The sequence below is a fragment of the Megalops cyprinoides genome, chromosome 3 (assembly GCF_013368585.1).
Source record: "Megalops cyprinoides isolate fMegCyp1 chromosome 3, fMegCyp1.pri, whole genome shotgun sequence".
Lineage (NCBI taxonomy): Eukaryota > Metazoa > Chordata > Actinopteri > Elopiformes > Megalopidae > Megalops > Megalops cyprinoides.
The window spans coordinates 44,194,068-44,221,608 of NC_050585.1; the positions used below are offsets into that span (position 1 = coordinate 44,194,068).

General features: G+C 40.7%; 1 protein-coding gene across 2 annotated transcripts; it reads right to left on the reverse strand.

Moving 5' to 3' along the window:
* Positions 1-1,471: 1,471 nt before the first annotated feature.
* gabra6b (gamma-aminobutyric acid type A receptor subunit alpha6b) lies at positions 1,472-21,929 on the reverse strand. 2 transcript variants are annotated; one of them, XM_036523040.1, is made up of 10 exons: positions 21,629-21,928; positions 21,268-21,386; positions 20,757-20,824; positions 19,773-19,993; positions 19,321-19,403; positions 19,072-19,215; positions 18,493-18,645; positions 12,982-13,235; positions 9,563-9,828; positions 1,472-1,593 (listed from the first exon to the last, which is right to left on the reverse strand). In XM_036523040.1, exons 1-10 carry the CDS (start codon positions 21,661-21,663, stop codon positions 1,581-1,583), a joined length of 1,356 nt encoding a protein of 451 aa, XP_036378933.1. In that variant the 5' UTR covers positions 21,664-21,928; the 3' UTR covers positions 1,472-1,580. The 2 variants fall into 2 exon arrangements, with proteins under 2 accessions (XP_036378933.1, XP_036378934.1); XM_036523041.1 differs by lacking the exon at positions 18,493-18,645 and having other exon boundaries at positions 21,629-21,929.
* Between the last annotated feature and the right edge of the window lie 5,612 nt (positions 21,930-27,541).

Here is a 27,541-nt window from a genome sequence, read left to right on the forward strand (position 1 = left end):
GGGCTGCCATGGGGGTTTGGTTTTTCTGCTGCATGGACACCCAGACACTCGCTATGGGCTTCTTCCTGTTGTGAACCTACAGAACCCAGAAGCCCAGAACTGAAGCTTGCCTTCAAAGGATGAACCGCACTACCCGATACTCAGTGTTATGAGGCTATTGGGAGACTACAAGCACTGCCTTGTGAGGGTGCATCTCTCTCTGCAGAAAAGTGTAAAACTGTGGCCAACTGTGGAAAATGTGGGTACTTCTAATGCCCGAATATTTAGGGCAGCAGTGTGGACACAGTGGTGACGCAAAGAAGAATATGCAGATGGATAATATGAAAAATTGTTGGCAACATAAGGCGCCCTGGACAAGGGGCTTTGCTGTTCTCATAAAAGACTGCAAAATAACTGTAAACAGACTACCTGGCTCAGCAGAGGGCTCCGTATTGAACTGATAGATGTCGTACTTTCCTTACCCCCTGCAGGATTAATTGCATATGTAATCTCACAGCAACACTCCCTGTTCCCACAGCACAGCGACGGCAGAGCACAGCAGTGCCTGTGCGCAGTGCGGAGAAAGGCTCTAAACAAGGTCAAGTATAGAAGTGAAAACATCCTTAAGGGTGAGCAGTGCGTCATGAGTGAGTACCCACACCGGCATAAACGGTAGCCGTTCCAATTATTCTACAGGTGATGCATGTGAACATCAAATCAAATTATGATGTTACGGCGGAGTTCCCTTTAGGATTGTGGTGAAGATTTCATGTATGCCATTTAATGTATGGAAAACAGAATTCTCACACACCTAGAATAATGTGTGTATGTATGTGCGCACATGTGTACACATGACCACGTGTGTGTGTGTGTGTGTGTGTGTGTGTGTGTGTGTGTGTGTATATGTGTTTTGTGTGTTACATTTTGTCATCCTTGCTGTAACAGTCAGCTGGAGTTTTGGTTTAATACAAACAAGTGCACTGAATTTTCCCCACAAAAAAATAAAGAAACAAGCCCCAGAAGTTTGAAAAATTCATCACAAAAGGAGAGGGGGGACGAAAGAACCCCTTTCAAAGGCAGTGATCAGACGTCCTTGCGAGCGGGGGCCCCCCACGTCTGCGTTTAGCACGGTGCACGTGCAGGCCTGCACAAAGTGGCGTGGCAGCCTGCAGGCCTGCATCAGACGCTCCGCTACTTCAGAGACGGCCTCTCATTCAAACCGAGAGGACGGAAGAGGACATTTTACTTGAAGGAGAAATGCCGTAGCAAAAATGTGTTCTTTGGAGGTGGGGGGTGGTGGCAGGGTGAGGGTTGGGGGTGGGGGTGGGGGGTGGGGGGGTTGGCGCTACCTGCTTGAAATAGATTGAGAATCAGGCCCACGGGTAAGGAGTCAAAATGAGTCTCCAGGGTCACAGGACTCGGCGGAGGCGCAATGCCAACCCCCCACCCCCCCCCCCCCCCCCCCCCCCCCCCAATCCAGATAAGAAGAGAGAGAGAAAAAAAAAACAACAGACCACAACAGGAGCAAAACCCCCGCCATGTTTCTTTGCTGCCTCAGTGACCTGCAAACGTCCTTCAGAAGGATGGACACCCGGAGGGATTCACTCAGTATCCCTGTAACACATACAAAAACAAACACAAAAAAACACAAGAAAACACAGCAATGAGTGGGCATGCGCACCGGCAAAGGTAGACGGGGGAGCGCGCAACACGATGGGGGTGACTCATAGAAAGCAAATAGAGCCTTCAAGTCAGCGGGTATGGCGGGAGACGCTTACATTAGCGCACGGACAGGCTGCTGGGGAACAGTGTGAAACGGCAGGCTGAAGGTGTTCTAATTTGATTTCCTCCAAGCGCCAACGAGAGAGCCTACTTATCTGAATCAGTCCCCCAGCTTATGGGGCTGTCAAAAATACCCTGTGAAAACACTCTGTCTATTTATTCCTTCTCCTCAAAGCAGCCCATCTGATTTACAGCTATAGTACACTTTTGGCATGTGATGTATGGAACAAACAGAAGCTGTTATGAAGTCCAAACCAGCATGAATGAGTGAGACTGCAATTAGAGTAACTGCGTTTTTTTGCCATTACCTGTAACACTGCCCTCAGCCAGTCTACTCTACTACCAACAAGTCTATAGAAGGTGTTTCTAATGATGAAAAAGGGGTATTATCACAGCATTCACAAACAACATCAATACACTGACAGTGGGTTTGCTTAGGCTGGGGTTGTGGATATGGCTGCACGTCTTCATCAGCTGTTTGCTAACAAGTAAAATCTGTAAAAAAAATTCAGGGGCAGTTGATTGGATCAAACCTAATTCACAATCAGACGCTTTACATCCTTTTATAGCTTCTGGCCCCTGTGAAACATCTTAACTTGCAAGCGCTATCACCTGGTTCACATCCACAGTGACAGCAAAGTGACTCCCTTCACACTGAGAACCTCTACAGCTAAATCAATGCAACACAGACAGAAACAGACATTGACCCCCGACAGCAGCACAGAAACATTGCACAATGTGCCACCAATGAGCCTTTAGAGTCTCCACAGATTGCTCTGAAAATCTGTGAGAGCAAGAAGGCAGAAGTGGAAATGATACAGCGCAATTGGTGTATGCCCACAACAATGAGGCGAATCTGCAGGCATATACACATGAAAAAACGCTATGAAATGTTAATTTCACTATGCACATTTTCAATTTTTTTTTCACCTCTATACTATATTGCCCAGATTGCTGCTGCTGATCGGTGGGCCCTGAAACATGAGATATCTTTTGGGTTGTGGAGGTGGAATGAATTATAGTCTCTCGCAGGGTTTCACGAAGAACATGACATACAGTACATGCAAAGTAGCCTGCATTAATATACACACAAGGAAAACACAAGGAAAAAATATATAAAACATGCTGTCTCTCTATGAGAAGCGTTGAGTTAACAGGATGTGGGTGTGAGATGCAGTAAGGTATTAACTTTGTACCACATCACTGGAAACTGTGGTGCTATTGATTCCGAGTTCATGCGCACAAGTAAGACTTCATTCCAGACTTCACCTAAATATTTTATATATCTTGTATAGAATTAAACATACTGTACGTTACTATAAAAAAACACTTGGAATACACTAAGACGGCAATATCTTTGTTTGCGAGATACTGCTGGTTTGTCAGCAAGGATGGGGAAGGAAAATATGATAGATATATGACAGAATTACATTTTTACAGTTTGGATCCCTGTATTTGCTGGCTGAGAGGCAGCAATTGAACGATCATTACACCAAAGTCACGGGAAAGGCCCGGGCTGGAAAGGAGGAATTCAATATGACATTTACTGGTTTTGATTTATGAGAGACACAGAGAGTGGTTTCTCATGCTCCGCTCTCCAGTAGGCAATAAAGACTGGACTTTATCGCCTACAGGTAGATACTGAAGACGAAAGGCACGGTCTTCAAAAGCCTTTCTAACAAATGTGTTTTCTTAATGTCTGTCCCGGATAGATCTATTCATTAAAAAGCCACCACTGGGCAGGTTTTTTGCCCGAGATTACTTCCTCTGGCATACATTGCCGTTGGAATCCTGTTTGTACCATTTTGTCCTGTGGCTGCGTCCGTGAAAAGGCTTTGTCTGGAGCTCCTTGGTGGCTCCTTGAAAGCAATGCGGAACTACGGGGGGGGGGGGGGGGGGGGCATGCAAATAATATACAAAGTGTGTCCTTTCTGAGTGCATCTTCAAAAGCTATTAATTTTCCATAAATTAATAAGACGATTGTATGAGGTGAAAGGATGCACTACCCAGGAGCATGCGATTCCAATGGAATGAAAGAACTCATAGAGGAAGCACAACGTAAGAGCACAGGAAAAGCACAGAGCACTGTGGTGGTTACTGATGTAATATTCAATAAATGTATTACGGCCTGACCAATATGGCTTTTTGGTGCATAATGCTAGCGGTTTTCATGTAAGAAAGTCAGCCATTAAATAATGAATCAGCCATTGTTTTTTTTTTAACTGACACGATTTAACTGACAAAAATGTCAAATACATACATAGAATAAAAATAATTTAGGGATCACACACATACCCATCTTATTATATAGATCAGACATAACATTGTCTGAAAAATAAATACTTTTGGAAAGCAATAACTTGCATAATGTGTTCCATTAAATTTTAAACTGCCAAATTCACAGCTGAAATAACACATGCTATAAGAGAGAAAAGAACAGGAAAATCAACAGGAAGTCCAGAGAAATAATTACTTGGCATGAGGATCAAGTTCTTATAATTCTTAAAGTCTTAAAAAATGGAATTAGCTGCTAAATTTATCACAAACAGAATACATTGGCCTGGCCCTGATACATATGCCTTGTGAGCAGATCTTCAGCCCTCCACAAACCAGCAGTCTCCCTAGCTGTTCCTATTTCCCTTTGCTTCCATGCCCTTAGGTGCACTTTGCCACGCTGCTAATGGCCGGTTAGTCTGTGCTAATTAATAGTAATGGTTAACAAATATCAGAGGTGCAGTCAGCGCTTGACAGCACGCATCATTTTCACATAATTTGATTTCTCCTCCAAAACCTGATGGGGCCCTTGCATTTAGCTTCCACAGACAAAATTTGATTTATCTCTATTATGTAAAGCAGGGCACATGTGGATTAATGCCTTGTACCTAGCTACTTGTACAGCTTGACGCAATGACGGGAGGCTTTTCAGAGCATTATTTGCATACATTCTTTGTATTGATCTGTGGTAACTCTACCTTTAATGGTGCTATCCTGACTAAAGTTTGATTGCTAGATTGATTGATTGATTGATTGACTAATTGATTTATTGACTTTTGTGCTTTTATGCATCTTATATGCCAGCCCCTCTTAATTTGTGGCATTCAGACTGTTGTGAAAAATGAGGACCAAATTCATGTTGGTCATTTTTTTCTTTCCTTATATCCAATTCTGTGTTTTATGAATTCTTCACACATCATGTGAAGTGTGTTTAATTATTGGACAGTGCCTTTAATGTTTTGTTGACTCCATGGACACTGCAGAGATCCCTGGCTTATTAAAGCTTCATTCTATTCAGAGAGAAGCATGGTTTTGGGCAGCAAATGGGAGATCAATACTATCCAAGTCCAAATGGGGATGAGGAAAAGGTATTTACAAGATGCATGAACATTGGCTTCTCTAGAATATGGTAGAATATTCACTCATGCAGTGTTCTCTAGTCCAAGGATGTGTATCTAACATGGAGAAAATTGCTACCCTACTGCTGCTACTAGTTCCTGTACGTGGTGAGATCCAGTCCAAGAGGAATTTAGAGGATACATTTATATGCTCATTATAATGACATGCAGATGTCAATAACATGGGATGTCTGAAGACTTCAGATACCCAATGGAAAACAGATGGAGGTGTGTGTGTGTATGCATGCGCACATGTGCAGTGAAGGTGTTGCTGTGTGGTGGTACCAGGGGGTATAGCGCAGGAATGCAGGATCCCCTCACTAACTGCTTGTATCAAACATACATACAGCATCAAAACAAAGTAACCTCTATGTATCAATGCCTAGAATCATATCAAAACATGATATCAGCCATCAAACAAAAACTACTTCAAGTACACATTCCTGTATTCACAATTCAACAGTTTTTCATTTGTCGTGCACACAAAACTGGGTTTTGGTGGTGTCCTGAGCAACTACACTCAAAAACAGCCCAAGACTATTAATTAGGCCAGAAAAAAGTGCACGTGATTTGCGACTCCTCCATTATTCATGCTTTCTCAGCCGTTGTTTTTCACAAGACCGAGAGTGCTTCCTCTCGGGCCGAACGGGCGGAACTGCGTTTTGCGCTACCTAGCTTTCCTTTGAAGCCCCACGGGCGGTAATGCAGCCGTAAAACGGCTTCTTCCACACCCTGCACCACAATAAAGGAGGTGCCAGGCTGAGCGGGCATTATCAGACAGCAGCTGGCACGTCGCGCTGGGTAATTTCATTGTACAATATTTCAATCCTTTAATGGACATCCACGGCTGATGGTATTGCTGTATGCCCCCTCGCTTTGATCAAGTTTGGCTGTAAATTATAGTAATACCAGAAAAGTTTCTTTCTACAGGCATACTTTAAGAACAGCCGGAGACTGACATCGATATATATCATGAGAATATCATCTTTTTTTCCCCTTTTCTCCATTTTAATCACTGGTCCTCGGTGTAAGCTTCCCACAACACATCCCACACATTTCAGCTTTTTATGCTTGCCCTACCAGCCTTACTTTGACTGTTTTAACCTTGTGTATAAACCTTAGACCCCAATTAGAATATAAACAATTTTCACACTCCCTACATATGTCAAAAGGTTATGCTGTAATTGCTTCAACACTCTCTCTAAACCTGAAGTGCTATACATACACATATAAATGTGTTTGTGTGTGTGTTTTATATATAACACACGCATTCATGTTTCCAGTTTATAATACTTCCAGAATGTTTGAGGGCTTCCTGAAGAATTCAAAAACAATATTCCCATTGTCTCCTACAGATAAACTCCTAAACTTAACTTGAATACATTGTGAGAAGTCAGCCTTAATTAAAAAAAGGAAGCAAATTTATGTACACTGACACCAAACACATTTTTTTCACTTTTAGGAAATATGCATCATTAATGATGTCAATCTTAGACTTTTTTCCCTAGCTACAATGAATGTATTGTTGTATTAAAATAAACCACTGTGGGATAGTGTTATGTGAGCCCTAGGCGAAGGCTGTTAACCTCACTGATGTTTTAATAAAACAACATAGCTCTGAGTAGCTAATTCTACTTGCATTACAGCTACTGTCATTGAAATGAAGATCACAAAAAATTCTTTCTTGAACACAAAATAATTTACAATCTGCAGCTTCACAGCACTCCATGTACTGAATTTAAATGGACTTTTAAATACAAACAAAAGGCAGTGCTGCCTAAAATCAGACACAGCAACAAGCAAACTTGCTTATTAAATGATACACTTAACCACTTTATTTTCTAACTCCAACATTAACAGCTGAACAGAACACCCACAAACGCTCCTAGGTTAGCTAACATTATAGCTGCCGTACAGTTGTTATGTAATGTCAGTAAGCCACAGCCAGGGGTAGCATAGTGGTACAGTGCAGGGCTGGTAATCAAAAGGTTGCTGGTTTGATTCCCCATTGGGGCACTGCCACTGTGCTTGGGCAAGATACTTAACCAAGAATTCCCTCAGCTGTACAAATGGATAACCGTAAAAAAAAATGGTAACCTATGTAAGGCACTCTGGATAAGAGCCTCTGCTAAATGACAATATAATATTTTGTATTATATATAGAATGCGAGTTGTTATGCACTAGCTAATCAACCATGCAGCTTCTGCTTATGTCTGTTAAATAGAATATTTCACGTAGTCCTGCATAGTGCTCAAGGCACTGGGCTTACCACTAGAATGTTGTGGGTCTGATTTCCTGTAAGGGCACTGCACCCTCAAGCAAAGTACTTAACTGCTTCAGTACAAATGCAGCATAAAGCAGATAATGTGTAAAATATTAGCTATGCAATTCATCCTACATGCAATAACCGCTCCATACGTAAGTATCATGGGCAGTTCTCAATGTGTTCATAAAGGTTCCAGTTGTCAAGATAGAAACCGTTACATTTAAATATTTGCAAATATATCATTTCAACTGCCCATTCCTCTTTATATTATGTGCCAGAGCCATCTGACCTCTTCCTTTCACTGCACATCAGAATGGTATCATAGCGGGGATTATTGCTAGGACATCCTACTATTAAATCAGCTTCCGACTAACAGTATATTACTTTGTACAGAGGAGCTGTCTAAATCTATTCCTGTTATCACAAAAGTTGGATATCACTTCAACCTTCTGAGTATTCAGTGAACTCGTCCAAATCTGAGGTTCTGCTCCTCAGGAGATGGATGAATGCCCCTGTTTTCCCTGGCACAAGCTACTTTCAGCCCTAAAAGCAGCAATGAACATGCTGTACTGGAAAAAAGAAACATCAAATAAAGTTATCAAGCCTTCAACTGAGATACATTCGACAAAGAACAGCCACAAATTTCACAAATTATTCCTCTCTACATATGCTCATCTGCTCTATACTATAACATGTTAGGTCTTCACCAAATCTCCTCCTGATGACACCAAAATTTCCTCTGAGCTACAACTGTCTGGATAAGAACAGATACCATTACAAATACCAGGCAAATGTTACCATACCTAAATATGATTAAAACTGGTCTTTACAATCAATGATAAATCATTCCTGTTTATGCAATTAAAGCAAAACCCTCTAAATCACAACAATCAAGTCCTACCTTTTAAAGACCTACATGATAAATTAAATCTCACTTATAATCAATACATCTAATGCTGCCAGCTAGAGAAAGCCATATTATGTCATCCTCACCCTTTACGCAAGTATTAAATATAGAAAATCACCAATAAACAACATTTGCAATCCAAAAAATAGTTTGATTTCTTAACTTGAAGGCAACACCACCATTCCAGCAAGAAAAAAAGAAGAACCTTAATAGATGTGTAAGCCCTAAATTGTGTCTGTTACATTTCCTGAAACTCCAAATTGTATTTAACAATACAAAACCTTGTAAAGAGCACATCATCAAACATGGATTTTTGGCCATGGGCTGTTCTAAATCATAAACTTGTTCATTGCACAGAGTCTCATATTGATAATTACATCAATGCCATTTGGAAATGCCCTCGCCTTCAGCACTTTCCGAAAGACATCACTACAGTGATGGATACAAATGGAAACCATATCTTTGGCTTTCTCATTCCACGACTTCCTTCCATCTGTCTCCTTGACAATTTACATATTACCTCTTCCACCAAATTCATTGTAATTTCTCTGACCAGTATGACTTAGAAAAACAGATGCATTCTATCTCCAGCTCACTAGATCGGCATCATGTCCGAACACACCTCCCCTGGAAACTTGCAGCCTCTTTACACAATTACACAATGACACATTCTTTTTTTCAAGCAATACAATTGATGCCATGACAACACCAGGCCTACACTATTTTCTCAACAAATAACAGGCCTCCGCTTACACATTAATTATCCCACACCTCCACAGTCACAATAGACTGTATCCTACCTCCTTCCTTAAACCTTGTACTTATCTTCCTGACCACGCCCACTCACAAACCGCTCCTCACACAACGTTCTGCATCACGTGTAGACTGTATATGTGTTCCCACTGTGTCTTTTACTCACTGAATTAAAAATGAGAAAAACTTCACTGTTATAATGGGCAGCAGCGTGGTATAGTGGTAAGGAGCAGGGCTTGTAACTGAAAGGTTGCTGGTTCGATTCCATGCTGGGGCACTGTTGCTGTGCCCTTGGGCAAGGAACTTAACCAACAATTGTCTCAGGAAATATCCAGCTGTATGAATGGATTAAACTGTAAGCTATGTAAGTTACTCTGGTAAGAGCATCTGCTAAATGACAGTAATGTAATGTATAACTATGCTGCGTGAGTGCATGGATGTAGTCATGTACTATCGCATACAAGGGTGGCTCCGGTGGTTACCTGGAGAGCTCCATGGTGTCCTTGGTGAGATAGACAATCCAGTAGACCAGGTTAAAGGCCCCGAAGGACAGAGGGAAGAGGATGCGGGCATACTTGTCGATGATGCTGGTGCCCGTCAGCACATTGTTGGCGGGCACCGCCGAGCCCTGCTGGAGGAAGGCGGGCACCTGAGGGGGCGTGAACTGCCCCGCGGGCGTCTCGCTGCGGGACACAGAGTTCATCCGCTTTTTCAGGTTGCTGCTGCTGCTGCCACCTGATTGGGGCTGCTGGAGGTGTGGGGGGTGGGGGGGGTGGAAGACAGAGAAATTCTGGTGTTGATTTTTTTGCAACTTGGATTTTTTTTTTGAAGGATTTGCAAAGTGCAGGGTTTTTTTTTTTTTTTTTTTTTAATAATTTTCCTAATCTTTAAAAACCTGGCACATGAGTCTGACTTAAATCTAACAGTTTCTCCTTCATTTCTTCTTTTAAAAACAGGCACAGAGTTATTTTATTTATTTTGTATTAACGAGAGGAATGTTGTCTTATGAGCTACAGTAATATGGTCCCCACAGTTTTTACTTTGAGAAAACAAAGGCGCATAAACTGGTTTTGAAATATGACATGACATTTAGTCAGTTCGAAAAATACTGCTTGTGGGGGAGGTCCTTGTTCTTTATAAATATTGATCTTGTGTGTAGCAGAGGTAGGTATGCTGAAGGTATTGAACCACAGTCCCTGGTGTCCAGAGTACAACAAAAGATGTGTTTAGCTCGTTAAGCTAAAGACCCAGGTCCCAAGGGAAGCAATCTCGCACCTTTCCTGAGTCAAAGAAGTGACATCATCCTCCACAGCGTACAAACAGGCACTTCTCACCTCTGCTAAACTGGCACTGATTGACATCTTCTACATGCATATATGCAAACGTAGTATAAATGACAAGTAGTAACAGCCTCAGTGGCCCTTGCTACTGTAATGTCAGTTAGCTAGCCAGCAAAGGTCTTTGTAAGTAATGATAGCCACCTCGATAGTGAAATACTGTAAATGTAAATAACAAATAAAATGTGGTGTGCTGATTAGGCACACAGTGGGCTATGTGAGCTAACTAGCAAGCAAGAGACGCTGCTGTTTGTTTGAGGGGTGAACTGACTGATGCCTGAGGACACCCCCTGCAAACAGTCTGACTAATTTACATGCTTTCCTTATTTATTCATGTTCAACAGCCAATAGTGTGCTCCGTTTCATTTGGACATTCCTCTATGTATTCACGATCAAGTCTTGAAACTTCTCCTCCCTCAAAACACAAAGGTAGCAGTGTGATTAGCAAGCATGCTCGCTCCTTATTCAACAGCTAAGTAAGTGAAGCACTCTAAAAGAGCTGGCGAAGGACAAGAAAGCTACGTAAAAAAGCTATGCACAAAACAGCCTAATGAATAACCTAGCCTAAAAATTGTTTGGCATTTCTTCATTTTATTGTTACCTCGCTATTAAGGAGGATAACATAGCTATAGCCCCCCCCCCCCCCCCCCCGAGTGTGGAGCTCTAGCCTTAGGTAAAATAGAGCATAGGCTTCTGGGGGAAAATAAACAAATAAATAAATAAATTCCATTCCTAAATGCCATCCCTAGCCTTGCACCAGCCACTTAGACAAATCACGGGGTGAGATCGCTCCCTCCGGCTTTTCTTTGTTTGTAACCTCAACACAATTATTCAGAGCCATTGATCATTTTGCAGCAGCACTGGGACTGGTGCACAGTGGGGCATCTGAGGTAAAAAAAAAAGATACCTTTACTTACATCACTCTGCACTCTGTGAGGAGGGCCCGGTGCTCTGCCTAAAGCAGCTGCAGATGTAGTTCAGACATGCTTACATAAGCATTAGGAGCTGTGTCTCCAGCCTCTTTTTCAGGGTACAGATTCAAGTGTTGAATTTTCAATGATTTTTTTTTTTTACATGCTTTGCACGGGCAAAATGGAATAAGGAAAACAACTATCACATTCACAGAACCTTTTCATCTGCTGCCTAATTAACATAGAAATTGGAAAATGATATTTTCAACTGCACAGGGACTTGAAAATCAATTGCATTACGCTGTAATTGATACATTGTTATTACTTCTAAAGACACTGAAATTATCAACAAAAGAAAGATGCCACAGCAATTGATTATGTTGTAATTTCACATGTTAATAGATATAATAGATACTCATTATAGCTGAATTTAAACATTTCATTCCAACCTATTTGAATTGTCTAGTTTATGGCTGCCACGACAAGCTCTTTCTACTTAAGAGTCATTTGGAAAGCTTTGAGCACAACATGTTTTTTTTTTTCTTTTTTTTTTGGAGGGGATAGGGGAGTTGACTGGCTTCCATCACAGAGCAGGTTGTAGCTGCTAATGTCAGCTGCGGAGTGCTGCGAGCACCCCATTGAGGTGTGAGATCATGCTGTGAGAACGTGCCGCGCGCTGCTTTAATACCGGTGCTATTTTTAAAATGACAACAAGCGAGGCCTTCACACGGGAACGGGTCCCAGAAGACGCGTTGTACACGCTTTTCACTCCCCGTAACATATTAACATATACTTTACAGCCATAAAGACAGGGGGAGAACTTGTTACCATGGAAATGAAGGAACTGTACTGCATTGCTTCATATTCGTGGCTGCAGTAGGAATTTTTTTTTTCCAAGTGAAATCCAGAGGCATGCCCCCTCTGGATTTCACTAATCAGAATATGTTTTACTTCAGGCTCCAGTAATCTTCCCCAGGGATGAACTCTTGGGTGAACACAGAAAAAGTGTAAAGAACAAGTTTTCAGATTTTGTCTAATCTGAATAGGTGAGTGATGCACACAGAAAAAAGTGTTGAGAAAGAGCTATGTATTTAAACTTCTTTTTTTTTTTCCAAGTTTTTTGCAGACTCCTGTCCCAATTATATAACTCGGCTTTTGTGGTTTGTGCAAAATTGGGTTATATTAAAAAAAAACAACTCTTTGAGACGTTTGAAAAGGTGGTAAAAGACGCTCATCTTTCTTTACATAATACAGTGCCTTCAACTGCCTCGTGAGGCCATTTCATTTTTCATATCTCTCAGCGGGGATCTCCTTTTTTGACATTTCTTTTTTGTGTTCTATAAAGGTCTGAGGCCCTGACACAAATTACGGTGCGTCTTTCCTCCCCGGTTGTTCTCTTGCTCCTTCCTTTCCTTTTGCAACCCGCTGCTCCGGCATGTAAGCATTTCGTGCATCTGCAGTGATCCCCCCCATTTATTTAAATTCCTTTCTCTTATGTAATCTGCTGCAGCGCTACAAACGTACCACAACGTCGCTTGGGAACCCACTGGCTGTCTGTTCTAGTCTAGAATCCTGTTATCAGAGAGAAGGGGATGCGCGCGAGTGTGTGTGTGTGTGTGTGTGTGTGTGTGCGCGCGCAGAGGGGTAGGTTACCGAGACGACTTCCTCCTCGTTCCCCATGGCCGCTGCCTCCAGTGCAGCTGCCTTCAGGGCGGCGGCCTTGCGCAGTTCACGGTTGGCCTGCAGGGTGGAGAAGTAGTTGACGGCCGCAAACTCGATGAGGGCAGAGAAGACAAAGGCGAAGCACACGGCGATGAACCAGTCCATGGCGGTGGCGTAGGACACCTTGGGCAGCGAGTGTCGGGCGCTTATACTTAGAGTGGTCATTGTGAGCACTGTGGTGATACCTGGGGGACGTGGATGGAGAACATTAGGCACAGACATGGGCGTGGAACACATTTTTATTTCCCCTTCCTCCTTGCATTAGGACCAAAGGAGCCATTCAGTCAAATCCCTATGGTGCCAAGTTCTTCACTAGAAGTCACACATTTAAGGAAGTGTTAGCATTTTTTCTATTATGACTCAGTATTTTTCTTTTTTTTTCCTCACTTGTATAAACTGCCGAAAATAAGGCTGCACAAATACGTTACCCTGTTACACTAGGACAAAGCACCATGTTGGTTAGAGAGAATGCCCCCGGAACGGTCCCTTCAGAGAATAAGGCCCATCATTGCTTAGCTTACTGACTGTCAGGAATGATAACTTCTAACAGAAAGGGTCCATTGAAACTTGTGTCAGTGCTACTGCAGAGAGGGTATAATCTGAACACACATGACCGTGCATGCAATGGAATAGCTGAAGGGTAAGAGATACACTGTCAGTTTAGCCCTCTCCTTTCTAAATCTCTGACTCTGTAAAGCACATCATAGTACCATTAAACCTGAACTGACACGGGTTTCCAGAAATCCTTTCTGCTGAAATTTAAATGTATCTTTTTTGCAGTCTGGTTTCATCAACACACTAAATATGACTTGAATAAAACTGTCAGAAAACTATGAAAAAATATCATTGGCTAAAAATATCCTGTAAAAAGAGATTAAAGTGAACCTTAAGTATTATTTCAAGACAACCAAGGGTTATATTGGGATTTTTCAGGTGGCAGAACTCCCATTGCTTGGTTAATGTTCATTAGTAAGATGTGTAATGTATACAGCGAGAGAACAAAGTTTTTTAATTGCATGATACGCTACCATTAATAACCCACAAACAGCAGAAACTAAAACAATAACTATCCTTTGTTTTAGCGCAAATAAATGCAAAGATTCTAAAATTATATGAATTAAAAACAAAAGCCAACATATAGGAAAAATAAAATATAATATAGTGCTGGTCTCAATAAGACTAATGTTCGTGTGAAGAAGCGTACAACTCTGATGAAAAAGAACAGTATTTCACAGATAGTTAATGTCATTTATCTTAAGAGAAAAACACTGACTGCATCCAACCTGAAATGACCCCTGATGATAACTGACTAATGTTGAAATTTGAGTGTCAAGGAAAAATAACTTATTACTGATGACAGGCTGAGGCTTTACGAGCTGCCTAATGTTTGGAGCTACAATATAGTGTCAATCACTGATTTATACTGACCAATCAAAGGTCTGTGCTCTCCACAGCAAAACTATGATTGGTCCAAATTAGTGACTCACTGACACATTTGATAGCTTTGCCGATTTTGGAGTTCACGGAGGCTTGTAAGTGTAGTCTAGTTTCACAGCTGTGTGACAGTGTGTTTTAATGGTGATTTAGGATTCTTTCAAAAGCATTTGACATTTTTTAAAATCTTAAACACTTCCATGTCAGGTCATGCTAAAATCAGCCATTAGCCTTGCTTTTGATTCAGGAATGAATCGGTGTCCAAGAACCTCATCAGTCACCACACTCTCCCAGGCCTCTGAGAGGGGTTCCAGCTGAGTTCATTACATACGACAAACGCAGAAGCCCTGGTTCTTCATTTTCTCATTTAAACTAATCCTACCTCATTTTCAAATACTGTAAAATAAATTACAGAGGATTTTGAACCTTGGAGTTCTCTCTGTAAAACCTTCAAGCTGAAGATTGGAGAGAAATCCAAGACCATTTGAATGCAAAAAAAAGAACAAAGAGGCTGAACAGACAAAAAAAATGTGTGAAGCTCTTGGACACTGCTCCATTCAAAATCTCAGGCTTACTTTTCAACCAGATAAAACAAAGAACGGAGAGACACGAAAGCCACAGATGGGAGATGTCATACCGGCCACAGTTCGTGCAGGGATGGACTCTTTGTTGATCCAGAACACAACTTGAGACATTATGACAGTCATGGTCATTGGGATGTATGTCTGAATGAGATAGAAGCCTATTTTTCTTTCCAAATAGAAATGGATGACCTGCACTGAATATTCTCCTGAAATGAAAACAGGATGAACAGTGATGAAAATGGACAGAAAGGATGTGGTGATGAAGGCTTACATGTAACAGGTTTTGGTAAAAAGTCCCAGCCCATGATAGTAAAATTAACATAAAAGCATAGCTCGGGGCCAATATCTTCACTCTGGGATACAATTTTGTTGTCTCCAATTGAGCCTGTCACTTGCACACTTTGTCTATTTATTGTCTTGTTATTTATTGACTTTTTATTGTCTTTCTACTGTCTTACTGTCTTTTTGCACTGCTCCCATTGCACTTTATGTTGTTTTTGTCTTGCACTGTCTTGTAGCACCGTGGATCCCAGGGAAACATTATTTCAACCCTACTGTATAATTGTATATGGATGGGCTGACAATAAAACTCTCTTGACTTGACTTGATTTACAGTGGAGCAAGAGTAAGGCCACTCTTCATTTTACAGATATCTATGAAACAGCACCCAGAGCCAAAACCTGTGGTGAATAAGGTCAGGTGTTTCTGACAAGACTTCACCCCTCCACACATATTATTGTCTGCATTTTAGTTTAAGATTTAAAGTGTGGAAATGAGAATCTGCAGTTCTCTTGAAAGACTGAAAGTGGACGTAAAGGCATAAATACAGTGAGTTTCAAGATAGTATGTAATAGGATGTCGTCTGAGATGCACAATTTCCCTGAAAGAAACCTAAAGCAGAACAAAATAAGTGTCCCTATTTTAAACTGATTGTAACATTTTGGTTAATAAACCACACGACAATTAAATTCACTTTTCAAATGGGTGGTGACTATTCAGTAGAAAGAAAGTAAAAAATGTTAAAGAAGAATTCAAATTCATACCAATGCTGACTTAATCAATAACAAATACAATGCTGTATTGTTTTGTTTCATGTCATATGTAATTTTTTAAAAAAGTTTTAAACTGATGCATGGAATAATCCAGAATTGTTCCTTTAAGAACAGTTTGTTTTTCAGACACAAACAGCATATACTGTATATTCCTAAACACACCCCAATCTAGCACAGCATATCTGAGGCATTGCTACTTCGGGGATTGATTGGCTGGATTTACTATTTCACAATGATGTTTAAAGTAACAATACAATACTAAGAATAAAAACAGTAATGTGATACTCAGCATTACACTAGTCAATCTGAACAGTTTCTACTGTAATTAACTTTAAATAAATAATCAAGAAATTAAATAATAAGCGTAAATGTTCAAAGCTCACAAAAGCTAGGCAACCAACAGTCGTGGGTTTTCATTTTCCCTCACTGTACACTAACGAACCTCCCAGCGCAGTTATTCAGACACTATTTACAGAATATGATCTACACTACTGGTTATGAGCAAGTGTTATATTTGAAAAGTATTTTTTAACAACATTTACACTTCAGACACATTTAAGGCACCTTAAATGTGTGCTGCATTGAACATTATCAACATGCAGCAAATTTAGTGTTCAGGGAATCAAAACCACTTATTTACTTGCTTTTCCCTGTTTCCAGGGAAACGTACATATCTGTCTACATGTACATTGTCCATTTATAGAGCTGGATATTTACTGGAGCAATTCAGGTTAAGAAACTTCCTCAAGGGTATGGCAGCATTGCCCCAACTGGGAATAAAACCTGCAACCGGGTCAGGAGCCAGGCTCCTTAACCAATACGCTGGCCTGCCATCACATTTACACAGTTCCATTGCACCGGGAAGGCTCACAGGCATTTCTTGCATGCATTTAAGCAGCTGTAACAACGTTTCACCCCATTTAAAATCAACGCCAGTGCTGAAAGCTGACAACTCGCCATGCAACCCATCCAAACGTACAGCAATAGCCAGCGAGGCACTCCAGCGCTTGTTACCCACCGTATACAATAAGAGAGAGAGCAAGAAAGAGAGAGAAAAAAAGAGACAGAGAAAGAAAGATAGAGAGAGAGAGAGAGAGAGAGAGAGAGAGAGAGAGAGAGAGAGAGAGAGAGAGAGAGAGAGGGAGGGAACCAGAGAGGAAAAGAGTGTGCCCTAGTCAGTAAGCTGTATAAGGGGTTGAATAGGCTTGAGGCATCTGTGTGCTTTTAAAGGCAAAAAAGCAAGGTTTAAATTAGCCTCACTCAGTTAAGCCTCTTAGAATGATGCTAAGGGGAGTCTCTACTCTTAGCAAAATCGAGAGACAGTCTGTAATGCTAGACGGCAACAATGGATAATGTTCCGTGCCCCTGATGAAGCACTTTGCTTCCCGCCTTCCTGTTTCCACCAGCCTAAAGCGTGCCCTGTTTTGACTTAGTTTATGTAGATGCATCTTTGTTATTTGATCCCGAAAACCTTTACAGAAATGTGAAATTTGTAGCAGGCCTGGACATCATTCCCACAGCCTCCTAAGTTATACATCTCCTACCACCACAGAATAAGGCAACCAATAAATAAAGCCCTTCCTTCTCGTTTTTTTGGAGAGCCTCCGTCTGTTTTATAATAATCCCGCAAGGACATACTACATTAAAGAAAACTCAAACATCATCCAAGCGACATCGCTCTTCTTCAGAACAAACACAGCAGGATGCCCGTGGTTAATGAGTTTTCCGCAGATGTGAATCCCGACAGAAGTAAACTTCAATCCATGCTAATGATCGGTATCTTTCTTCTTTCTGTGGTGAGGTCTGGTGGAACTGCTGACGAACCCCTGAGAAAGCCATAATCTACAAAGCCCAGCAATTCCACTTTAACAGAGCAAATTAAAATGGGATATCAAAAAAAAGGACCAAAGTGGAAGTTAGGAGCTTTCTGCTCCTAAGGCTAACACAGATGCAGCGTTGCATGATCTGAAGTGAACAAGCAGAACCTGAGGGCCATGGGTAAGTCTAAAGCAAACAGCTTCATGTCCAGAGAGGACCCACTTCAGCAAAAGAACATTCTCCCAGGAGTCTGCTTCACCAAACTGGAAATAAACCTAATCTCCTAATATGTGGAAAAAGCATGCACTTACAGTATTTTACGTCACAACAGGAAAACAAGACATGCCACTGGTTATGACAAGAACATGCTATGTGTTTTAGTAAGCCCAGCCTTTTGATTTTCACTTTTGTTCCAAAAAAATAAATAAATAAATGTAAGCCAAAAGCTGTTACGCTGTAGGACTTTTTTCAGTAACCCTGTTACATGAAAGCATGACAGACATTGTGATGTACTGTGACACAGCGGACCTTGACGAGAAGATTTCAGGGCCTACCAAATACAGTTCTAGCAGGAACTGATTCCTTATTGATCCAAAAAGACACCTGAGAAAGTATTACGGTCATTATGCACGGAATGTATGTCTGAATCAAGAAGAAGCCCATCTTCCTTTGGAGGTGGAAGTAAACTGTCATAATTATGTATTCACCTGTCAGAAAACAAATGGAATTCTGTGGCACACAGTATTTTTGCAGAGAAGGTTTACAAAATCAGCATTTCACACATCTCAATACTGATTTATGTAACAACTGATCAGACTGTGAACAATACAATCAATGCAAATGGCAAACATGTCAAATGCTACAAGGTATGTTATAGTGAAGGCCAAATGAGAAAAAAACAATACAGGCAATACACTGCCATACTAAAGAACACAGATTTTCCATTAATTCAAATGAGACACTTTTTGGGTATTTATGTGTTCAGTAACAGGTAATGTATACAGTAGCCTACATCTTAGGCATAGAGTATGTCTATATGGACGATTCACTTTTTTCTCTGGAATGTCCTATCACTTAGCAACAGCATTTACATCAAAAGGATTGTATTCACCGTGTTCATGAGTATTCCTTACCTGTGTTGGACTTTAATCTTTCACTGGACACTGTCTGCCCTATAAGATCATATTGGAGCAAGCTTGATGACTCCTCTGGTACCTCTACCGATAACAACGGGCCCTTCTTCCATGTATAAACGATTTCACTGATGGGATAGGCATCTACATGTTAAGTAAACAAGACATCACACATCAAGATATCAACAATCACAACTGAGAACACAGCCATCTGATTCAGGCACTCTTGAATTAAACAAAGTGACTTACAGCTACCAAATTTAAGAGGACAGGCGTGTCCATCCATGGGAAAGTTCATCAATCTCATTGGACATTCTGCATTAATAGTTAGTCTGTAATTGAAATAAAAAGAAAAATCATTTTATTCTGCAAAGATAAACCGCACAATGCAGGCTAGCCATTATTATGTAACTGAAGGAAAGAAAATGTCAAGGGGAAAAATAACAGAAACCAGACCAGGGCTTCTGGCATATTTGCGCATATGATGACAAGAAGCAGCTCAGCCACTTTTCACTTAAAAAACATGAAGGAAGGATATCAGCATATTGACGCTGATAATCCGATAACACAAGGTGTAAAACGGGCACCGTCCGCTTGCCACCGTGCTGACGGTGGATGTCAAAGAGTAAAAGCATAAGGTCGCTCTGTGTGAACGGGATCGATTTTGGACAGCAGGAAGGGGTTTTGGGTGTGCGCATTACCTCATGGTGTAGAGCACAGTTCCGTTCTGCATGATACGGAACAGCTTGTTGGGAGTGGTCATGTTGTGAGAGATGGACCTCTTGCCATTCCGGAAGAAGGTGTCCGGCGTCCAGATCTTGCTGACCATGAGGTTATTCAGCCTGAGGATCTCAATGGGGCCTTCAAACCTGAGCCTCTCATCGATCCACGTTTGCCGGAAGAACACGTCTATGGTGTACTCCTTCACAACGTGACGGTTCGTATCCAAGCAGTTACAAAAAATTACCACGTCAATAAATCTTCACAAATCAGCAAAATACTTTTTTTTTTTTTTGAAAATAACATATGACCTCAGACGCATCAATATAGTACACTGCATGCATTATTTATCACGACTTCCTTCATGGCAACCTGCAGTGCCATTGTATATAAAATGTCAGTCTTATGAAACATGTAAGACTGTCTATTTATAAATGTATTCAGTATAGTATAATGTAGAATACTTATGAATGCTTGCGTGCATCGTGCTGTTGATGTTAATGATAGGTATGTTTGGAAAAAGCCGAAAACAATGACAACAAGCAACAAAATGTGACAGCTAAATGATTTCAGTTGATATATAGATGGTTTACAGCTCTGGAAGTTCATCTATACTGCTTACAGGAATATGGCAATAGATCACATGGTGGCTCAAATGGCTTTAAATGTATAGAGTGGGCTGGAAATAAAGCACTCGGAATGGAGCTTCACTGACAGGGGATTGTCAGACAGATTAAATTCCCTAATCTGCTCTAATGACATTCTGCTCAAATGCCAGAATAATGAAGCCAGTGCATATATGACTTGAAGGCAGTGGACGTGCAAATATACATTCCTGCGAGCTTCGTAGTAAGAAGGCGTAGAAAGAAATAAAATATATAAAAACGCACAAAATCTTTACTCTCATGAGCCATTTTCCACTCACATAAAGTACAATTAAAGCACAGAGAAATAACACTACCTACCATTTCAACATCTGAAACTGGACCAAAGCTGGTGACAAAGATGTCTGTTTTGACTTCGGTAACAGGACCTAAAGACAATGACTCCCGTTTAGCAAGTCTGCTGTAAACCATTATCATAAACCACAGTAAAGCTGCAAGTATTTAAAAATTCCGAAGTGTTGAAACCCTTGTTTCAGGATACAACTGTTGCTTAGAATGCAGATTTTAGACCAGTCTTTTTGAAACAAGCTTTTTAAATTGTTCGGAATGTTCACCGCTGAAATCCTTTTACTTTTTAAGAAGTTGGCCTGCCCAGGGTGAAAATTCGCCAGCGGCCAATTCAAATTGAGCACAGTCTCAAGAACATTAAACTAATCGCTCCAAAAGCAGTTTAGTGCGATCCGACACTCGCCAAGAAAGCAGTTAATCTGCCCCAACACTACTGGAAGTTAACTTTTTTCAGCCCAGTCAAGGTGTTCTGCTACCTTAACTCTCTTCCAATCACCAGTTATCAACAAAACATGTGCATTACCTCCAAATCCCGGTCGAAGCCTGTTGTCATATCCATCTAGAAGTCTGTCCAAAATACGCGTGATGTTATCCAAATAGACACTCGCTTCTGTCCGCTGGCTCCCCCAAACATTGCCAGTACTACAAATAAAATACACTTTAGTAGTCAAGTAAGTCTTGTCTCTCCAAACTCAAAAAAAAAGAGAAAAAAACTATTTGAAACACCGAGTTAATTAACATAAGATATCACAGCACGACACATATCGAATACACACGGCGGGGGGAAAAAAAAGCTACGAAAATAAACACTGGTCCCTTAAAAATGTATATCAAGTGAAGGGCAAGATAGTTACAGGCTGCGTTAAACGCAAACCATTACTCACCAATACAGAAAAATGCAAGTGAAGAGGAAAGCCATGCCTCGCGCGCACTCTGCAAGCAAAAAGCCCTTGTCAACTGTAATAATTTACATATTCCATATTTAAATGCCGCGAAAATTCCGATCCCAGGGCTTAGAGTAAACCGGGAAGCTATTTGATCCCGTGCTCATCGACTTCCCTAGCGCTGTAGTGCCTCATCTGACTGGCTCAGTAGAAAAACTAAAGAGTTTTAAGAGACGGAAGCGCAGGGACGGAGAGCATTGACAATAATCGAATAAGGCATTATGGGAGATTAGAAGGAAGAAATCCACTGATAGTTTTGGCAGGGAATTAGCAGGGACCCGTTTGGAGATTTGGAAAAGGCTCAAATGTCCTGCTGCTGGAGATTACGCCAGAGATGGTTTCAATTTCTCTGGGAGAGAACATCCCACAGATGTTAATTCATAATAAACTTTAAAAGATACCAAAGCCCTATACTGTTTGGCGACATTTCTCTTATCCGCCTGGGATTCCCCCGTTTCATTTACAGTGACATTGTATTTACACTTGTTTGTTTTCCTTGATCTCTTCTTCGATTTAGCAATTGTGTTTACAGATAAAATAATCAAAGGAGGTTGACATTATTAAGGGAACCCAGATACATCTAAATGAAATAGGGGACAGAGGGACTGGTTGAAGCAAGGCCCTCACATCCAACAATTTCCATATTTTATTTGCAGAGGTGAATTATTCTCTAAATTATACTCTTTGAGCCAAGTACCTTTGTTTGATATTCATTGATTTTAGACTCTAGCCTTCTTAAACCCATGGAAAAAAATAACAGGCTTTACTTTTTGCTCTTCTTTGTCTATGGTGGACTAATTATGTCATTATAGGTTACAAAGTATGGCTCTATCATTTAGATCATGAGACAATGTTAGTTCAAGAAGTTGGTATTGGGTGAGAATTGATTAGATTTGTGGACAAGCAACAAGTACCGGTAGCACAAAGACAGGTATTATTAGAATATTTGACTGGCTCACAGGTTCTTGTAGCAGGAAAATACAATGATGAAATAAATAGATACAATAACCAGGATGCCTTGATCATTCTGTGAATAAAAACAATTAACTTTTTTTAATAGTTCAATGTTCCTTTTTATTGTTTTATTGTGTGTTCACATAATTATTGCACTCTATTACTACACTCCCTCTGGAGAGAAAAGGGGTGCAGAGGAAAATAACTTCAGTATCATCCTGAACTTTGGCTATACCTTTATTACAAGAATAATTGACGTTTGAATTAGGTTTTCATCTCATTCTCTCATGAGCAAGCCAAAACAAGTCAATTTACCTTGATAATAACAGTCTGAAAATATTCAACTGCATGTAATGAGAGGTAGTGTAGCTTTGTGTCAACGAGGATCGGACCATATGGGAATGAGCTGCAACCTCTTCTCAGCTGTTACCTGCGGCTCATTCAGTTTCATTTTGCCCTGTTTACACATTTTTTACATAAATGTTTACACAAATGCATTTTTTAAGTCTCAGACAATATTGGTTTATTTAGTGTTAATGTTAACATCGCTTTTGGGAATTGGAAAACATATTTTACCCAGCTGCTTCAGCTATTTTTTTTTTATAGCCATTGAAAAAAATTCCCAAAACGGTAACAGTCTATGTTAGTTTTCTGTCACAAGTGCGGGGGCCCATTACAAAGCTGTCACCACCTCCAGCAGAGTGAGTGGATTTTACATGTCATCCCAGAGACCTCTTTTTGTCATAATGGGCTGATTGCCCTCGCTGGAGCATATCTCCTAAAGCTGACCAGTTTCCACACGCAGCTATATTCCTGTATTTGTGTTGCTTGCTACATTTTTTACTTCATGATCTGACCCAGGGCTGTTCTTGCTGGTTACTAGTAGTATATAGCATCATTTTAAATCCTCTTGTTCTGAGAGTAACGCGTAATCCTGCAAAACCTGTTTAATTTCACTTATTTATTTATATGTACATAAATTTGGACCATTAAGCTGTACTTACCTTAAACTCTTCCGTGATTTGTACATATTTGGCCACAATCCATATTGTGTTAATCTGCAAGAATTACGACTCATTGTGTAATATTGTATCACAGTGACGGTATAATTTCATGAACCTTAAAGGTTACATAATAAAGTAGGATTGGGTGGTCAGCAAACATGGAAAGATTTCCGTTTCCTGTACATTATACAGCAGCAGCTTTCAATACATATAAACAAACCAGTGCAATTTGTTGAACGTAAATCCGTTGGTAATTCTGTAATGAACATAAAAACAACCTGTCCTGACCCTCTGTCAAACCCCCTCTGGCCTGCTCCCCCCTTCATCCTCGCAATGTCAGTACTCTAATGACAGATTTTGGCAGCCAGTTTTCAGCATATCAGATATTGAAGAGGACCTGTTGACACAACACCAGCAATACACTGTGTCAAAACAGATGGTTTGAAATATATATGAGCGGGTGCACCATATGCCCATTTTGAAGCTGCAGTGAAATTTTGTAAAATCATCTAACATGGGTGTTTGTTGTTGCTGTTATATGTATTAAAAGACAATGTGTTGAACTTGGACTTGGAAGGAATCCATGTCGAGACTTTGAGGGTAAGCACTTAATGGGATTTCTGTGACATGAATTGGCTTGAGGTACACTCCTGGAAAAGCATTACCCGAATCCATCTCCATAATGGTGGATTCCAAGCATACAGGAAATCAAGTGCCATATATATAGGGGATACATACACCAATACCAAAGTTCTAAGGAATCACCCTCAGAGAGGGGAGGAGACCTTCCGTGAAGGACGGGCTCATTAAGACAGTAAATCTTCCCACACTTTTTTTGCATTAGCCTATAGGGAAACAGGATGGTGGGAGGGTATTGCAGACTGCGGAGCTGCATAGGGAGCACATAGAACCCCCAAGGCGCAGAGGTTGCCAGGCACACAGAGGGCCTGCAATTAAGGGCAATTACAAGCACCATCCATTGTGGTATCTGTAGAGAAGATTCAGTGGGGCCACGGAGCGTTGAACTGAAAGGAGGGTCCAGGAGGGGCGCCAGGGTCTGGGCCACTGAGCTGGCAGCTCGTCGTTGGACTCTGTTTAGAGGGAGCAGAAGACGGGAGGCATCAGCCCAGATGTGGATGCAGCTCCATGGCTGGGTGCATTGTGTTCTTGGACAGATGGAGCGAGGCCCCGGGAGGAGGGTATCGCTGCACCTGAAACAACCAGCCAAGACACCGCGAGGCTCTTTCTGGCAGTGGTCAGGATGGTCGCTTCCCAGCTGAGGCTGGAAGAGAAATCCGACCTAAGCCGTCCGTTGGCACTGAGTTTTTCCAGCGGCGATGAGTCAGGGTGGGAGAGGGAGGGGAGTATGACCTTGAGGGGAACTGCAGGTGGGTCAGCATTTGGTTGGCAGTGATGATGTCTGTTCAATGGCTGTTGTTTTTTTTTTTTCTCGTCGCCATCTTGAAGGCTTTGAAATTATTTAACTGGGAACAGAACCCACAACTTTTAACCTTTAAACTACATCCGCATGGCCACATTACCGGCCCCTGAATCGGAATTAAACCTAGAAAGTCTGAATGTACCTGCAGTGTTAGGGGGTTAAATTCTATCTATATTTGAATATAGAGGTATGTTTACATCAAGGTTAATTTTAATTTATATCAAACTCTTCTGACAAGAAGTTTTCTTTTCACACTTTGTTTGGAGGAAACCTCAAAAATTGAGTGATCACAACATTCAGAACACACTGAGGTAAACAAATTCCTCCATAAATCAATTGTTCCCATTTTCTGTCTCCACTAGCCATATCTCCCTTTTTTCTGCTCAAAATAACATCAGTAATTGGTCTGCATCTTTGATTTCACCACATCCAAAATGGTCTTACTAAACATCTTATCTAATCACAAGAGACATTCTTTTATTAGCTACCCTTTAAGCATAGCTGATTGTGACCCCCTGTTGAGATAAGGGTTCTTAATCAGTACTCTGTGCAACCATTATTGCAAATTTAATGCATCCTGCCATTTAACAATAGCCAGACAAATAGGGCTGGATAAAATGTGGATGCTCACTGTATTGTATTTCAATGAAGGCGTGGAATAAAGTTTTTGCTTACTTTCCCTGCCAGTGAAGGTGTCCTTAAGTCAATAAGATCTGAGCTGTTTGTGCCAAAAACAAAAAAATGTTTCAGATGTAGGACAATAGCATTCAGATCTGTTTGTGGTAATGCTGCTCTGCCCTTGAGTGACATGCTTAACCTGAGCTGCTCCTCTTATATCCCTGTATAATTATTATTATTATTATTATATTTCATTACATTTAGTAGCTTAGCAGACACTCTTATCCAGAGCGACTTACATGGGTTACAGTTTTACATGTTATCCATTCATTTCATAGAGCTGGATAATACTGAGGAAATTCCGGGGTACGCCCATGGGTACAACAGCATTGTTCCCACAGGGAATCAAACATTATTATTATTATTATTATTATTATTATTACTACCACTATTATTGACCCAGGATTTGAACTTGCATCCGTCTAGTTACTAGTACAGTTCCCACTATTCCACATCACCAATGATCCTAACAAATTATTATTTTAGGCTTAATATAAAGTCTGCTGAAATCATGTATTAGTGACTCTTGCTGGATGTAAACAGTACTATGGTCCAAAAACCCTGCAGAATTGCCAACAGACAGTGCATTGATTTAGTCCTCAAATGCAATGTAGATTTAGCTGAAGGAAGGAAATGACTTATTAATTCACCTCTGTTGACATTTATTTCATAAATAAAACACAAGAAGGAGGATTTCTATTGGCTTTCAATTTGTCATAGCCCACAGTGAGCATGGTAATCTATAGCCAATTAACACTGCTCTTGTGGATTATGATCTGGTACCATAACTGTTAATGTATTATTCTCCATTTCCTTGTTAGGTCTGCATAAAAGTGTCTGCCAAGTAAATAAACACATAAATGATAATGCATTTGTATTGAGTCTGTGGAAATGAATCATTCTGTAATTTCCATTAAAATTTTTCAAAATGTTACAGAGAGCTATCTTTACAATGTACTGCATCAAATTCGGGATCATATGCGTGGTCAAACAATATCGGCACCACAAACATCGGCTATAAACAAAAAATCTGTAAATGATGAAAGTCACTTACCATTTGGTAACAGAACGGTTGAAGATACTAACTACAGACTTTCTAAAGTCAAAAAGGATTTTCTGGAAACTGTATGTCTCAGGTACAGCACTGCCACACATATAGTAGACAAGATATAAACATTTCTATAATCATATCAGCAGGTTTATGGCATTATTGGATTGTCTGCCCTCTGGCCACATGGCTGCATTTTCCATAAGCAGGTTGCCTTTTGATGATAAAATTAAAAGCTACGACAGGAAGGCAGCAGACACCTGCCTCCATTTGATCCCATTGACTTACAGAAATGTGCTGTTACAGTTTGCATTTTTATATTTTTATTTGTCCCTCAGACAAACTAAAAAGACCAAGATAGTTAAAACCTGGTTGCGCATGTTTTCCTTTTCATGTACCTTTTCATGTGCAAAATCAAGAAATGGCTGACAAGGTAGCCTTGAAACCCAAAGGTTGCAGGTTGTGCAACTGTAGAATTGCACCACTCTTGCATCTGTGGAGCAAGGCTGTTACTTCAGTGTTGCTTCAGTGAAAATGTTCAGCTGTCCAAATGGGTAATAGTTGAAAAGTGTTACACATACAAGTTAACCTGAAGACAGGTGTCTGCTTAGGGGAAAATCTAGAATAACGGTTGTTCCAACCAAAGCGCCGTGATGGTGGTAGAAAAACTTGAACGGCTGTATAAATTGTGACAAAAATGTAACAACGCCCTAAACTAGTTATTGATT